Genomic DNA, 17,669 nt, shown 5'->3' on the forward strand with positions numbered 1-17,669 from the left:
TATACAATGAAGGCCTACCTGGGAACAGTGGAGTTAACTGCCTTGTTCAGGGGCAGAAGGACATATTTTTTTACCTTGTCAGCTCGGGGATTCGGCACTAACCACTAGGCTACCTGCCTAGCGTGGCACAATAAAATAATTGTCTCAATGTTTTTACCATAAATACAATACTTCTATCAGCTCAGTGTATTCACAAGTTTATAAGAGCATGATACATTCAGTGTCAACAAATAGGCATAAAGCATTACAATATCTCTGTGGTGCACAACAACACATGACAATATAATAAATACACAGATGGTTATCCGCGATCAAAATAGGACATAAAACCCCACAAATAACAGAAAATACTTCACAGAGATAAATCAATCACAAAGAATGCAACACCACAATCCTTTTTCACAGAGGCTGAATGAGAACGTGATGGGGGACGGATCAAGTTTTTCGGGTTGGTTTGCGGTCCGTCTCGTCAAGTCTGTCACTGTAGAGCCTTCGCTATCCCTGTGGCTAGGTGCTCAGCTGTCGGTTTGTCTGCTGAGCAGCTGACCGAGAGCCCCTCGGCCGTCATGGCCTCTGCTGTGGTGGGTCCTATGGCCGCAAACTGGAAGACCAAAAACAACACAACATTTTGAAGGTCAATTGTATTGGCAGTATAACAGCATCACAAGCTCAATGAAGATATCCACAGTCACTTAAAAGTTACATCGGAAAAGCGTTCTCACCTTTATCTGCATAAGTTGTTCACCTGACAGTCTCCTCACTGTTTCCAAACAGAAACTGACTCCCGACGGGCTGAAGAAAGCAACGCTGGCTGGAACACCCTGCGTGTGGACGGAGCCCAAACCATGACGATTAGTGTATGAATGTTTCTGAACGATAACAACATCACAACGGGTGATGGGGCGGGCAGGGTAGCCTAGTGGTTAGAGTGTAGAGGCGGCAGGGTAGTCTAGTGGTTAGAGTGTAGAGGCGGCAGGGTAGCCTAGTGGTTAGAGTGTAGAGGCGGCAGGGTAGTCTAGTGGTTAGAGTGTGGTTAGAGTGAGGCGGCAGGTAGCCTAGTGGTTAGTGGTTAGTGGAGAGTGTAGAGGCGGCGTAGCCAGGGTAGTCTAGTGGTTAGAGTGTAGAGGCGGCAGGGTAGCCTAGTGGTTAGAGTGTAGAGGCGGCAGGGTAGCCTAGTGGTTAGAGTGTAGAGAGGCGGCAGGGTAGCCTAGTGGTTAGAGGTAGGCGGCAGGGTAGCCTAGTGGTTAGAGTGTAGAGGCGGCAGGGTAGCCTAGTGGTTAGAGTGTAGAGGCTAGGGGCTAGTCTAGTGGTTAGAGTGTAGAGGCGGCAGGGTAGCCTAGTGGTTAGAGTGTAGAGGTGGCAGGATAGCCTAGTGGTTAGAGTGTAGAGGCGGCAGGGTAGCCTTAGTGGTTAGAGTGTGGAGGCGGCAGTGGGGTAGGGTAGTAGAGGTTAGTGTAGAGGCGGCAGGGTAGCCTAGTGGTTAGAGTGTAGAGGCGGCAGGGTAGCCTAGTGGTTAGAGTGTAGAGGCGGCAGGATAGCCTAGTGGTTAGAGTGTAGAGGCGGCAGGATAGCCTAGTGGTTAGAGTGTAGAGGCGGCAGGATAGCCTAGTGGTTAGAGCGTTGGACTAGTAACCAGAAGGTTGAAAGTTCAAACCCCCGAGCTGACAAGGTACAAATCTGTCGTTCTGCCCCCTGAACAGGCAGTTAACCCACTGTTCCCCGGTAGGCCGTCATTGAAAATAAGAATGTGTTCTTAACGGACTTGCCTAGTTAAATAAAGGTAAAATAAACAACGTGGATATATGGGATAGTGTTTTGAGGGGAAAGTCCGGGACTTAGCTTCCTGTACCTGCTCTGTAAAATGTTTCTCCAGGTTCTTCTCCAGGTCTGGATGTTGAGCTGTCTGATAAACCATCAGTGTGTCTAGAGGAACACCTGAAAAACAAAAACGTGAAACGAATGTCACCTAACGGTATTAGATACTACCTTGTAAATAGTACAGAGTATTCATGAGTATTAAAAAAAATAGGAGTTATAATAGAGGGAACTTACCGTTTTCCCTCAAAGCAGAAGGTAAAACTTCTCTTTTAATGGAACCACAGGGGAAGAGAAGAGGTAATATATTGGCATCCTCTCCTATATCAAGCCAGAATGTAGGTCTAGTTAGCTAGCTCAATATAAAACACAACATGCAACATTTTCAAAGATTTTGCTGAGTTACAGTTCATATAACGAAAACAGTTAATGTTAAATTAATTCATTTATGGATTTCACATGACTGGGAATACAAATATGCATCTGTTGGTCACAGATACCTTAAAAAAAAAGTAGGGGCGTGGATCAGAAAACCAGTCAGTATCTGGTGTGACCATCGTTTGCCTCATTCAGCTTGACACGTCTCCTTCGTATTGAGTTGATCAGGCTGTTGATTGTGGCCTGTGGAATGTTGTTGTCTCACTCCTCTTCAATGGCTGTGCGAAGTTGCTGGATATTTGTGGGAACTGGAACCACGGCGTCGTACACAACGATCCAGAGCATCCCAAACATGCTCAATTAGGTGTCATGTCTGGTGAGTGTGCAGGCCATGGAAGAACTGGGACATTTTCAGCTTCCAGGAATTGTGTGCAGATCCTTGCGACATGAGACCGTGCACCATCATGCTGAAACATGAGATGATGGCGGCGGACGAATGGCACAACAATGGGCCTCAGGATCTCGTCACAGTATCTCTGTTTATTCAAATTGCAATTGATAAAATGCAATTGTATTCGTTGTCCGTAGCTTATGCCTGCCCATACCGTCACCCCAACGCCACCATGGGGTACTCTGTTCACAACGTTGACATCAGCAAACTGCTCGCTCACACAACGCTGTCTGCCATCTGCCCGGTACAGTTGAAACCAAGATTCATCCGTGAAGAGAACACTTCTGAAAGCGTGCCAGTGGCCATCGAATGTGAGCATTTTCCCACTGAAGTCGATTACTATGCAGAACTGCAGTCAGGTCAAGACCCTGGTGAGGACAACGAGCACGCAGATGAGCTTGTGAGGCCGGTTGGACGTACTGCCAAATTCTCTAAAATAACACTGGAGGCGGCTTATGGTAGAGAAATTAACATTCAATTATCTGGCAACAGCTCTGGTGGACATTCCTGCAGTCAGCATGCCAATTGCACTCTCCCTCAAAACTTGAGACATCTGTGGTATTGTGCCGTGTGACAAAACTGGGTTATCGTGGCAACGTAGAAATGTTCACTAACAGGGATGTAAACAAATGTGTGCACAAAATTTGAGAGAAATAAGCTTTTTTTGTGCATTTTGGAAAATGCCTAGGATCTTTTATTTCAACTCATGAAACGTAGGACGAACACTTTACATGTTGCGTTTTATATTTTTGTTCAGCGTAGTTGCGTTTAAAAAGGTAAATGATTGTCGTACGTTCAAGGATGAGGCGCGAGAGAACGTCTGCAGTCCCAGTGTCCTCTCCCAGGGGGACCAGACCTAGGTTTTCCACTACGGAAGAAAAACAGACGACTGATTACTGAAATATAATACCAAACAGAAACCTACTTTTCATTAATACAGTAGTAGTTTATGGTATTAATACAGTAGTAGTTTAGGGTATTAATACAGTAGTAGTTTATGGTATTAATACAGTAGTAGTTTATGGTATTAATACAGTAGTAGTGTATGGTATTAATACAGTAGTAGTGTATGGTATTAATACAGTAGTAGTTTATGGTATTAATACAGTAGTAGTTTATGGTATTAATACATGTACAGTAGTAGTTTATGACATTAATACAGTAGTAGTTTAGGGTATTAATACAGTAGTAGTTTATGACATTAATACAGTAGTAGTTTAGGGTATTAATACAGTAGTAGTTTATGGTATTAATACATGTACAGTAGTAGTTTATGACATTAATACAGTAGTAGTTTATGGTATTAATACAGTAGTAGTTTATGGTATTAATACATGTACAGTAGTAGTTTAGGGTATTAATACAGTAGTAGTTTATGGTAATAATACAGTAGTAGTTTATGACATTAATACAGTAGTAGTTTATGGTATTAATACAGCAGTAGTTTATGGTATTAATACATGTACAGTAGTAGTTTAGGGTATTAATACAGTAGTAGTTTATGACATTAATACAGTAGTAGTTTATGACATTAATACAGTAGTAGTTTATGACATTAATACAGTAGTAGTTTATGGCATTAATACAGTAGTAGTTTATAGTATTAATACAGTAGTAGTTTATGGTATTAATACAGTAGTAGTTTAGGGTATTAATACAGTAGTAGTTTAGGGTATTAATACAGTAGTAGTTTAGGGTATTAATACAGTAGTAGTTTATGGTATTAATACAGTAGTAGTTTAGGGTATTAATACAGTAGTAGTTTATGGTATTAATACAGTAGTAGTTTAGGGTATTAATACAGTAGTAGTTTATGGTATTAATACAGTAGTAGTTTAGGGTATTAATACAGTAGTAGTTTAGGGTATTAATACAGTAGTAGTTTAGGGTATTAATACAGTAGTAGTTTAGGGTATTAATACAGTAGTAGTTTAGGTATTAATACAGTAGTAGTTTATGGTATTAATACAGTAGTAGTTTAGGTATTAATACAGTAGTAGTTTAGGTATTAATACAGTAGTAGTTTAGGGTATTAATACAGTAGTAGTTTAGGGTATTAATACAGTAGTAGTTTAGGTATTAATACAGCAGTAGTTTAGTAGTAGTATTAATACAGTAGTAGTTTAGGTATTAATACAGTAGTAGTTTAGGTATTAATACAGTAGTAGTTTAGGGTATTAATACAGTAGTAGTTTAGGGTATTAATACAGTAGTAGTTTAGGTATTAGTACAGTAGTAGTTTATGGTATTAATACAGTAGTAGTATTTTAGTATTAATACAGTAGTAGTTTAGGGTATTAATACAGTAGTAGTTTAGGGTATTAATACAGTAGTAGTTTATGACATTAATACAGTAGTAGTTTATGGTATTAATACAGTAGTAGTTTATAGTATTAATACAGTAGTAGTTTAGGGTATTAATACAGTAGTAGTTTAGGGTATTAATACAGTAGTAGTTTAGGGTATTAATACAGTAGTAGTTTAGGGTATTAGTACAGTAGTAGTTTAGGGTATTAATACAGTAGTAGTTTATGACATTAATACAGTAGTAGTTTATGGTATTAATACAGTAGTAGTCATTATGCTACCCATGAATGAACACCCTAAACATTCTTATAAAGTGTTTTGGTGCAGATAACAGCTCCATACAGTCAAACTTTAACGTTTCAGCTAACAGAACAACCCTGTAGTCCCTTCCCAATAAATCAGAGGTAAACGGAAAAGTACAGATACCGAGAGAGTGTTGCACCTGCCACCTGCCCTCAATAAAAGACAGGCAGCAAGACGTCAGTAAACTGTCACTTGTGGGGAAGTCATTTCCAGCTGACTGACGGCTCGTGGTAAACATGGTTGACACGTTACTGTGACAGCCAGGTGCCTCTGTCACACATACTATATCTAGTACCATCTCATTAAAGGCCCACTCTTGTGGTATTTACAACTTTTTATTTTTATTACACTCAGTTGCCAGTTTATTAGGTACCCCATCCCGTTCACAAAAAAAATGGTTCTCTCCTGTAGACAGGGAGTCACGTGGTCGTGGCCTGGCTATATGAAGGCAGGCAGACATTCAAAAAAGACAAACATTAAGACCTGATAGCTAGTAAAACACAGCCGAAACTCGACAAACATCAGCAACCAGAGTGGATAAACACAGACAGAAATGACACGCAAACATCAACAACGGATCGACCCACTGAGAGAGCAACTCCATACTTTGATTTTCAGTCACTGTTCCATTGAACGTTAGAGTGGGCAAAACAAGTTGCCTGAACGTCTTTGAGCGTGTAATGGTCGTTGGTGACAGACGCGCCGGTTCCGGTATCTCAGAAACGGTCGCCCTCCTGGGCATTTCACGCACTACAGTGACTACGGGTTTACCGACAACGATGCAACAAACAAACATCCCGCCAGCGGCAGCCCTGTGGGTGAAAACAGCTCGTTGATGAGAGTTTCGGGAAGAGAATGGCCAGAACGGTGCATGCTAACAGGTGGGCCTCAAACAGGCAAATAACGGCACGGTTCAACAGAACGGCATCTCGGGACGTGCAACTCTCTGGCCTCGTCACAGATGAGCTATTGCAGCAGATGACTTGGGCTGTTGACCTTATTACTGCCACACTGGTAGTCATGAGTCATTACCGCAGTAAATTTCCACATGACTGTTGACATGGCTCTACTGTCCCTCCATCACGGTCCTAACGGCCTGGAACTCAGGGCTCTACTGTCCCTCCATCACGGTCCTAACGGCCTGGAACTCAGGGCTCTACTGTCCCTCCATCAAGGTCCTAACGGCCTGGAACTCAGGGCTCTACTGTCCCTCCATCAAGGTCCTAATGGCCTGGAACTCAGGGCTCTACTGTCCCTCCATCACGGTCCCTCCAACGGTCCAAATGGCCTGGAACTCAGGGCTCTACTGTCCCTCCATTAAGGTCCTAATGGCCTGGAACTCAGGGCTCTACTGTCCCTCCATCACGGTCCAAATGGCCTGGAACTCAGGGCTCTACTGTCCCTCCATTAAGGTCCTAATGGCCTGGAACTCAGGGCTCTACTGTCCCTCCATCAGGTCCTAATGGTCTGGAACTCAGGGCTCTACTGTCCCTCCATCAGGTCCTAATGGCCTGGAACTCAGGGCTCTACTGTCCCTCCATCAGGTCCTAATGGCCTGGAACTCAGGGCTCTACTGTCCCTCCATCAGGTCATAATGGCCTGGAACTCAGGGCTCTACTGTCCCTCCATCAGGTCATAATGGTCTGGTACTCAGGGCTCTACTGTCCCTCCATCAGGTCATAATGGTCTGGTACTCAGGGCTCTACTGTCCCTCCATCAGATCCTAATGGTCTGGTACTCAGGGCTCTACTGTCCCTCCATCAGGTCCTAATGGCCTGGAACTCAGGGCTCTCCTGTCCCTCTAACCACTCTGACTTCAATGCTAATGGATTTTTTAAAAATCACATCCAAAACATATAATTAAAACTGTTGGCCTATCTTACTGTTAAAACTCACCTCACTGTGATGATCAATTTGAAGAAAGAAGTCCAACAGCAGGTTGAAACACTGTTTATAACCTGATTGTTGTGGATGTTGTTTCAAAGCCGAACAACAACGAAACGGACAGCGCTTTCTAAGGTGATAAATCATTCAAAAACATCCATACTATATTGGAGCTGATGCATATAAGCTTATGAATTTGTATTTGATTTTGAATTGCCTAGTAATGGGGAATTTTTTAAATATTTTCATAATTAATTGGGCGACTTTTATAGCGTTACAGAATATCCCACCGGTATTCGTTTCCATCTCCTCCTCTCTCTCCTGTACTCCTTTATCGAGCACGCAGACGGGCTGTCAACGGTTTAGTGAAATAATGTACGTTTTGTTGTGAAAACGTGTTACGATCGATTTTCCCGAACAGATTTTACTTGGTTTCCCAAAATGAAGCAATGGGGAGCTGCAGGAACAAGGTTGGAGAGCCCATACAGAGTTTAGTTGAAATATCACCTGTCGGGCAGTGAGAGCGCGCTCCTCAAATAGTGGTTGATGGGAGGAGTGAAATAAGAGTTTTTTATATTGATTTCTCAGCTGTTCATAAAATGCTCCGCTATAAAAACCGAAGTAGCCTACAAAACGGACCGGTGGGAAAACTCACGGTCTCCATTCACTAATAGAGTGAAAACAGATGATATGTATTTTCCCCCTGTTCCTGTTCCTGCCCATTGATAAATGAAGCCATTCTAAATCGAAACTCATTTAGCATATTAGTAAAGACAAGATTCAATTGAGAACAGTATGATAACTTGAGAGAACAGCTGTACAGCCTGAGGCAAGGAACAGAGCGCGAGGTTTTTTTTCTTCTACTTCCTCAAATCATCAACAGCCTATAGTGACGTCATAAAGCCCATAAAAGGTTTAGATTTCTGGGACATTCTAAAGGTTTGTAAATCATTCACAACTAAATCTACCATAAAGGTCCTTTTTTTTTCAAATGATAACATTTTTCCTCCTCAATATAGCCACGTCATACGCTCCCACTCGCTCCATAATGGGAAAAATACAATATAAAAATATTCTATTTTATTCAGCGAAGTTAAATTATATTATTCTTTACTATCACATCTTGTCAGCTAAATGAACGTGCCTACAGCCTGTGACATGGAGCATAGTCAGATAACTAACTAAAGAGTTGGCAGACTCTTCTGAAATACATACATACATACATTGTTTCGTTAGACCTGACAAATATAAATAATGGATTTTTTGTGATGGTATAATATTAAATAGATTCATTAGATTTGTTTAAATGTTGAAGGTCCAAAGGCACGTATCAGTGTCTTGAATGACGGAGGCCTGGATATGAAGAAGTGTGTTTATGTTAATTAACGGTCAATTACCGGGAGACCGGCAGTCTTTCGCAGGACAATAACTGGCCCGCCACAGCCCTACAGATGATCACACCGGGATCCACATCTATCAGCTAGAAACAAGAAGAAGTGGCTACAGTGGGCGCGCCATCACCAACACTGGACCAATGAGGAGTGGAGAAACATCGCCTGGTCCAACGAATCCCGGTTCCTGTTGCGTCATGCTGATGGCAGAGTCAGGATTTGGCGTAAGCAGCATGAGTCCATGGTCCCCATCCTGCCTGGTGTCAACGGTACAGGCTAGTGGCGGGGGTGTACTGGTGTGGGGAATGTTTTCCTGGCACACGTTACGTCCCTTGATACCAACTGAACAACGGTTTCCATTCCCCGGAGAATTCAGCCTGTTTTGGAGGTAACGGGGAGTCCTACCCAGTACTAGATGGGTGTACCTAATAAACTGGCCACTGAGTTTACAGTATATATATCCCATATGACAAGATCGTCTCAGTGAAACAAAATAGAGACAATCACTTTAGAGACACGAAGGTGTTGTAAAACTACAAAGAACTCCATGCTGAATAGAAGTGTTTAATGCCGTAAGTTTACACAATGTTGGTGATCAATTACTCACCTAACGCAGCAGTAGCCTTCCCAACAACATAGATGGACTTGGCATTCCATTTGTCTTTAATGTCCATGTTCCACTCTATAAATAGAAAACAGAAATTAAAACGAGTAGCTTTACATTCACTAACGCGTGTTGACTTTGTCCGTCTGAAAACGCACGAGACTAAGGCACAGGAGGCCTATCCTTTCCTAACAATGACATTACAGGACACAGTTTAAAACTCCACACGACATCTACTCACGTTCCGTTCTTTCATCATCTTCAAGACACATTTTGACTGCCTCCACCGCCCTCGGGCTGGTAAAAATCAGCCCGCCATGTTGTTCTGGCTGGAACAGCTGTAGTAGTAGAGACAACAGCTGTAGTAGTAGAGACAACAGCTGTAGTAGTAGAGACAACAGCTGTAGTAGTAGAGACAACAGCTGTAGTAGTAGAGACAACAGCTGTATAACGACTACTAAACAGAAACCAAACAGTTCAACGTTCAGTAACACTTTACACCCGTAATAACCATGTCATAACATGTCATAACAGCTGACATAACATGGTCATAACACTGTCATGACCCTTATATACATACATACATACATACATACATACATACATACATACATACATACATACATACATACATACATACATACATACATACATGCATACATACACCTGTTGTTAAATATATTGTGTTATTTTATGGCTGGTTATGACACCTACATAAGAGTGTCAACACCCACATTTATTCAAATGTATTTTTCCCTGCCAACTTTACTTGGACGAAGATAATACACATTATGACACTGTGACGAGGCATTATGACCATCCTGTGTCACTTTACTTGGACTAAGATAATACACTCTATGACACTGTCATGAGGCATTATCACCATCCTGTGTCACTTTACTTGGACTAAGATAATACACTCTATGACACTGTCATGAGGCATTATGACCATCCTGTGTCACTTTACTTGGACTAAGATAATACACTCTATGACACTGTCATGAGGCATTATGACCATCCTGTGTCACTTTACTTGGACTAAGATAATACACATTATGACACTGTCATGAGGCGTTATGACCATCCTGTGTCACTTTACTTGGACTAAGATAATACACTCTATGACACTGTCATGAGGCATTATGACCATCCTGTGTCACTTTACTTGGACTAAGATAATACACATTATGACACTGTCATGAGGCGTTATGACCATCCTGTGTCACTTTACTTGGACTAAGATAATACACTCTATGACACTGTCATGAGGCATTATGACCATCCTGTGTCACTTTACTTGGACTAAGATAATACACATTATGACACTGTCATGAGGCATTATGACCATCCTGTGTCACTTTACTTGGACTAAGATAATACACTCTATGACACTGTCATGAGGCATTATGACCATCCTGTGTCACTTTACTTGGACTAAGATAATACACATTATGACACTGTCATGAGGCATTATGACCATCCTGTGTCACTTTACTTGGACTAAGATAATACACTCTATGACACTGTCATGAGGCATTATGACCATCCTGTGTCACTTTACTTGGACTAAGATAATACACATTATGACACTGTCATGAGGCATTATGACCATCCTGTGTCACTTTACTTGGACTATGATAATACACTTATGACACTGTCATGAGGCGTTATGACCATCCTGTGTCACTTTACTTGCACTAAGATAATACACTCTATGACACTGTCACGAGGCGTTATGACCATCCTGTGTCACTTTACTTGGACTAAGATAATACACTCTATGACACTGTCACGAAGCGCTATGACATCATAATCCTACTAGCCATTAAAGCCAGACCTATCACGTCCATGCCCTTACGTCAATCAGTCAAAAAGGTGTCTTGTCCTACTCCTGAAATCTGCTCCTCCATTCATCCCAGTAATCAACAATAGAGCATTATGGGTAGGTGCATGTCTGACATGAATTTTGCGTGCATTTATAAAGATAATTTAATATAGTCAATTTCAGAAACTATTATATAACATAAACATACTGTTGACCAGTAGGCTATGGTGGAATGGAATGTTCTACCTTGTGTGGTAGGTTTAGTCAGTGTCCTAACCAGCCATATAGTAACTAACCTTGGTAGGTTTAGTCAGTGTCATAACCAACCATAAAGTAACTAACCTTGGTAGGTTTAGTCAGTGTCCTAACCAACCATAAAGTAACTAACCTTGGTAGGTTTAGTCAGTGTCATAACCAACCATAAAGTAACTAACCTTGGTAGGTTTAGTCAGTGTCATAACCAGCCATAAAGTAACTAACCTTGGTAGGTTTAGTGTCATAACCAGCCATAAAGTAACTAACCTTGGTAGGTTTAGTCAGTGTCCTCATCCATAAAGTAACTAACCTTGGTAGGTTTAGTCAGTGTCCTAACCAGCCATAAAGTAACTAACCTTGGTAGGTTTAGTCAGTGTCCTAACCAGCGATATAGAAACTAACCTTGGTAGGTTTAGTCAGTGTCCTAACCAGACATAAAGTAACTAACCTTGGTAGGTTTAGTCAGTGTCCTAACCAGCCATAAAGTAACTAACCTTGTTAGGTTTAGTCAGTGTCTTAACCAGTCATAAAGTAACTAACCTTGGTAGGTTTGGTCAGTGTCTTAACCAGCCATAAAGTAACTAACCTTGGTAGGTTTAGTCAGTGTCCTCATCCATAAAGTAACTAACCTTGGTAGGTTTAGTCAGTGTCCTAACCAGCCATAAAGTAACTAACCTTGGTAGGTTTAGTCAGTGTCCTCATCCATAAAGTAACTAACCTTGGTTGGTTTAGTCAGTGTCCTAACCAGCCATAAAGTAACTAACCTTGGTAGGTTTAGTCAGTGTCCTCATCCATAAAGTAACTAACCTTGGTTGGTTTAGTCAGTGTCCTAACCAGCCATAAAGTAACTAACCTTGGTAGGTTTAGTCAGTGTCCTAACCAGCCATAAAGTAACTAACCTTGGTAGGTTTAGTCAGTGTCCTAACCAGCCATAAAGTAACTAACCTTGGTAGGTTTAGTCAGTGTCATAACCAACCATAAAGTACCTAACCTTGGTAGGTTTAGTCAGTGTCCTAACCAGCCATAAAGTAACTAACCTTGGTAGGTTTAGTCAGTGTCCTAACCAGTCATAAAGTAACTAACCTTGGTAGGTTTAGTCAGTGTCCTAACCAGTCATAAAGTAACTAACCTTGGTAGGTTTAGTCAGTGTCCTAACCAGCGATATAGAAACTAACCTTGGTAGGTTTAGTCAGTGTCCTAACCAGACATAAAGTAACTAACCTTGGTAGGTTTAGTCAGTGTCCTAACCAGCCATAAAGTAACTAACCTTGTTAGGTTTAGTCAGTGTCTTAACCAGTCATAAAGTAACTAACCTTGGTAGGTTTGGTCAGTGTCTTAACCAGCCATAAAGTAACTAACCTTGGTAGGTTTAGTGTCATAACCAGCCATAAAGTAACTAACCTTGGTAGGTTTAGTCAGTGTCCTAACCAGCCATAAAGTAACTAACCTTGGTAGGTTTAGTCAGTGTCCTAACCAGTCATAAAGTAACTAACCTTGGTAGGTTTAGTCAGTGTCCTAACCAGCCATATAGTACCTAACCTTGGTAGGTTTAGTCAGTGTCCTAACCAGCCATAAAGTAACTAACCTTGGTAGGTTTAGTCAGTGTCCTAACCAGCCATAAAGTAACTAACCTTGGTAGGTTTAGTCAGTGTCCTAACCAGCCATAAAGTAACTAACCTTGGTAGGTTTAGTCAGTGTCCTAACCAGCCATAAAGTAACTAACCTTGGTAGGTTTAGTCAGTGTCCTAACCAGCCATATAGTAACTAACCTTGGTAGGTTTAGTCAGTGTCATAACCAGCCATAAAGTAACTAACCTTGGTAGGTTTAGTCAGTGTCTAACCAGCCATAAAGTAACTAACCTTGGTAGGTTTAGTCAGTGTCCTAACCAGCGATATAAAGTAACTAACCTTGGTAGGTTTAGTCAGTGTCCTAACCAGCCATAAAGTAACTAACCTTGGTAGGTTTAGTCAGTGTCCTAACCAGCCATAAAGTAACTAACCTTGGTAGGTTTAGTCAGTGTCCTAACCAGCCATAAAGTAACTAACCTTTAGGTTTAGTCAGTGTCCTAACCAGTCATAAAGTAACTAACCTTGGTAGGTTTAGTCAGTGTCCTAACCAGCCATAAAGTAACTAACCTTGGTAGGTTTAGTCAGTGTCCTAACCAGCCATAAAGTAACTAACCTTGGTAGGTTTAGTCAGTGTCCTAACCAGCCATAAAGTAACTAACCTTGGTAGGTTTAGTCAGTGTCCTAACCAGTCATAAAGTAACTAACCTTGGTAGGTTTAGTCAGTGTCCTAACCAGCGATATAGTAACTAACCTTGGTAGGTTTAGTCAGTGTCATAACCAACCATAAAGTAACTAACCTTGGTAGGTTTAGTGTCATAACCAACCATAAAGTAACTAACCTTGGTAGGTTTAGTCAGTGTCCTCATCCATATAGTAACTAACCTTGGTAGGTTTAGTCAGTGTCCTAACCAGCCATAAAGTAACGCAACAGGTCTAAATATATATGTGTCATAACAGTGTTATAACCATATTATGACAGGTTATGACAAGTTATGTCAGCTATTATTATTATGACATATTTTGACGCTTATGATGCTTATGGTGTCCCAGTAAAATGTTACCAAACTTTCGATCTTAAAATCAACACTTTGATGTATGTAAATGGTATTCACCTTGTCTGACAAAGTGTTCAGGGAAACAAATGTAAAAGACAACACAGGAATTAAGGTTGCTTTGTGTCCACGGGATGCCAGCTCCTGTAAATACAAAAGTTGAGAGTTCTGTAAATAAAATAAAATAAAATAAAATTCACTGTTACACAGTCAGCCATTATACATTGAGGTCATAATGCCAGAGAAGCCGGTGTTTCGAGGATATATTGTGACGGGTGTTTCTTATTGGCACATTGTTTACAATATATCCACCAAAACACCGGCTTCGAGGGCACTATCACTTTTATACAACGGGTTCCCAACACATTCAAATAATGATTCACATATATTTTGATGAATTTATTCATGATATTTCATCCTTCCGCAAGATATAGTCCCGATACAAATCTATGGTTGCTACCCAAGCTGGTTGGTCGTTCGTTCTATCGGTTTGGTTGCTAGACACCCAACCCAGTTGTTCAGTCTTTTTGTTCTGTATCTATGGACCCGACCCAGTCGTTCTGTACCTATGGACCCGACCCAGTCGTTCAGTCTTTTTGTTCTGTATCTGTGGACCCGACCCAGTCGTTCAGTCTTTTTGTTCTGTATCTATGGACCCGACCCAGTCGTTCTGTATCTATGGACCCGACCCAGTCGTTCAGTCTTTTTGTTCTGTATCTATGGACCCGACCCAGTCGTTCAGTCTTTTTGTTCTGTATCTATGGACCCGACCCAGTCGTTCAGTCGTTCTGTATCTGGATGGACCCGACCCAGTCGTTCAGTCTTTTGTTCTGTATCTATGGACCCGACCCAGTCGTTCAGTCTTGTTGTTCTGTATCTATGGACCTCGACCCAGTCGCTCAGTCTTTTGTTCTGTATCTATGGACCCGACCCAGTCGTTCAGTCTTTTTGTTCTGTATCTATGGACCCGACCCAGTCGTTCAGTCTTTTGTTCGTTTCTGTATCTATGGACCCAGTCCAGTCTTTTTGTTCTGTATCTATGGACCCGACCCAGTCGTTCAGTCTTTTTGTTCTGTTTCTGTGGACCACAACCAGTCGTTCAGTCTTTTTGTTCTGTTTCTGTGGACCCGACCCAGTCGTTCAGTCTTGTTGGTCTGTATCTGTGGATGTGACCCAGTCGTTCTGTATCTATGGACCTGACCCAGTCGTTCTGTATCTATGGACCCGACCCAGTCGTTCAGTCTTTTTGTTCTGTATCTGTTCTGTTCGTTCTAAATGTTCCATTGCCATACTGGCTGGCAACGTTCTATTCCTTTGCTTGCTAGCGAGCCAACTACGGCTAATTTACAGTCACGTCAAAAAGCGCAAACAGAATAACAGCAAAGTAGCTGTATTTGCGTTTGTTTAAGCTGTTTTCTAGTGACATTTATTTGGATACATCCATAACAATGAGCTAATGATCCACGATTTCACCTGGAGTAGAACATGTGCTCTCTCATCAGGACACTGTTGTTCAGAGGAGCTAGCCAACAACACAGCTAACACAACCACTTCAAACTGAAGCAGGACACTGTTGTTCAGAGGAGCTAGCCAACAACACAGCTAACACAACCACTTCAAACTGAAGCTGGACACTGTTGTTCAGAGGAGCTAGCCAACAACACAGCTAACACAATCACTTCAAACTGAAGCTGGACACTGTTGTTCAGAGGAGCTAGCCAACAACACAGCTAACACAATCACTTCAAACTGAAGCTGGACACTGTTGTTCAGAGGAGCTAGCCAACAACACAGCTAACACAATCACTTCAAACTGAAGCTGGACACTGTTGTTCAGAGGAGCTAGCCAACAACACAGCTAACACAATCACTTCAAACTGAAGCTGGACACTGTTGTTCAGAGGAGCTAGCCAACAACACAGCTAACACAATCACTTCAAACTGAAGCTGGACACTGTTGTTCAGAGGAGCTAGCCAACAACACAGCTAACACAATCACTTCAAACTGAAGCTGGACACTGTTGTTCAGAGGAGCTAGCCAACAACACAGCTAACACAACCACTTCAAACTGAAGCTGGACACTGTTGTTCAGAGGAGCTAGCCAACAACACAGCTAACACAATCACTTCAAACTGAAGCTGGACACTGTTGTTCAGAGGAGCTAACCAACAACACAGCTAACACAACCACTTCAAACTGAAGCTGGACACTGTTGTTCAGAGGAGCTAGCCAACAACACAGCTAACACAGACACTGTTGTTCAGAGGAGCTAACCAACAACACAGCTAACACAATCACTTCAATCTGAAGCAGGAAAGACTACAAACTAGCTGCATTTCCTTTCGTTTTACCTGTTCGTACAGTAGGTATCCATAAAAATGATGCCAACTGATTCATGATTTAGACTGGCTGAGAAACGCTGCCTGTCTGTCTCGTCCCGTCTCGTTCATTACTATGGGACAGCTGGAGATCTAATTTTTAAATATTGAAATAATGTTGCAAATGTCAGAGAGACATTTGAAAATGAAATGTTAGTCTAAAATAAATGTGAGATAATGTCTAGATGCTTTTTATAGTGGAGATCAAGTTTATAAATTGCCTGGCTGGGCTGATGAGACGGTGGATTGCGCAGTCAGATGGAACAGAGTCAATAGGCATTTTAACGTCATAGATTTAGCCTGTTGTAATTTATGGAACAGACGTCGGATGGACTGCGGTTTTAACCAATCAGCATTCAGGATTAGAACCACCCGTCCTATAATGGATTATAATAGGTGTAGAGTATAATAGGATTGAATAGAACAGAATAGAATGCACATGCAAGCTGCAAATATCAATACAACATATGTTTCTCTACTGTACCTTGATGTAAGGATCTGGTCCAGAGCCTCCCTCTCTTGGTTCTTTTAGAAGCAACACATGCATTTCGACAGATGACTCAGAGCCCTGTGGAATAAGACAAGAAGGGATACAACTTAATGTTACCGTCTGCAACGAGGTCAATGATGAAAATCGGAACACATTTTTTTTTAAATCCACTCAATGCAGATTTACACTATTTAGTAAGATTATAAACTGAATGACTGACCCGGTGCAATAGCTTCAGAACAGAAGGTTGACGGGGGTGTAACCCGTAGAGGGCTAACGTTACACCCAGCGCCTGTCATATGTCGCCTACTGATAACAATGCTGTTGAGCCATGAATCAACTGTTTTCATAGCTCGGACCATTTATCAATTAGAGGCATGGGGTGTTATTCAGTCAGCTGTAAAGCTCGGGTCTCTCATGCACCAGTGTACTGTACGTTTTATGTACTTGCAATGTTGTTATGTTATGCAATACAATTCAAATATGGAGCTGTCACTTCTGAGCCAACGCGACACATTACTTGGCATCGTAGACGCAACCATAAAACAATAACTGCACACACAATAATTATCATGCTTAACTATTGAGCTAACTAGTTTTCGTTTTCAAGTCAACAGAAAATGAACAGAAACCGTAGAAAAATCAACAACAATTGGATGTACACAAACACTGTACCTCAAGCTCTTCCTCCAGCTGGCTTCATGGCTACTACCAAAACGAGGAAATAGGGGACATCAAAATAGTCATGTTTTGTTAGGATAATACTTGAGCAATAACAATTCATTTTATCACTACAGTTACAATTATATAAAGTAATCGATTGTTTTTTTCTGCTGGAACAGTTCAGTAAACAATATTCTAACATATTTAAAATATAATTTAAAATACAATATATATATATATCCCTTTTGATCAAAATGGTTTATTCCATTCTGCTGTCAGAATGAGAAACTGGACGCCATTGTG

General features: G+C 41.4%; 1 protein-coding gene across 4 annotated transcripts; it reads right to left on the reverse strand.

Annotated features, from left to right (window-relative positions):
* Nucleotides 1-181: 181 nt before the first annotated feature.
* Nucleotides 182-17,528, reverse strand: uros (uroporphyrinogen III synthase). 4 transcript variants are annotated; one of them, XM_042316972.1, is made up of 10 exons: nucleotides 17,379-17,527; nucleotides 16,698-16,781; nucleotides 13,895-13,978; nucleotides 9,375-9,471; nucleotides 9,137-9,211; nucleotides 3,438-3,512; nucleotides 2,053-2,136; nucleotides 1,850-1,935; nucleotides 723-821; nucleotides 182-601 (listed from the first exon to the last, which is right to left on the reverse strand). In XM_042316972.1, exons 2-10 carry the CDS (start codon nucleotides 16,758-16,760, stop codon nucleotides 479-481), a joined length of 786 nt encoding a protein of 261 aa, XP_042172906.1. In that variant the 5' UTR covers nucleotides 16,761-16,781; nucleotides 17,379-17,527; the 3' UTR covers nucleotides 182-478. The 4 variants fall into 4 exon arrangements, with proteins under 4 accessions (XP_042172906.1, XP_042172904.1, XP_042172905.1 ...); XM_042316970.1 differs by having other exon boundaries at nucleotides 9,375-9,492; XM_042316971.1 differs by lacking the exon at nucleotides 17,379-17,527 and adding an exon at nucleotides 16,924-17,024 and having other exon boundaries at nucleotides 9,375-9,492.
* Nucleotides 17,529-17,669: the final 141 nt, after the last annotated feature.

The sequence above is a fragment of the Oncorhynchus tshawytscha genome, unplaced genomic scaffold, assembly GCF_018296145.1.
Source record: "Oncorhynchus tshawytscha isolate Ot180627B unplaced genomic scaffold, Otsh_v2.0 Un_contig_2580_pilon_pilon, whole genome shotgun sequence".
Lineage (NCBI taxonomy): Eukaryota > Metazoa > Chordata > Actinopteri > Salmoniformes > Salmonidae > Oncorhynchus > Oncorhynchus tshawytscha.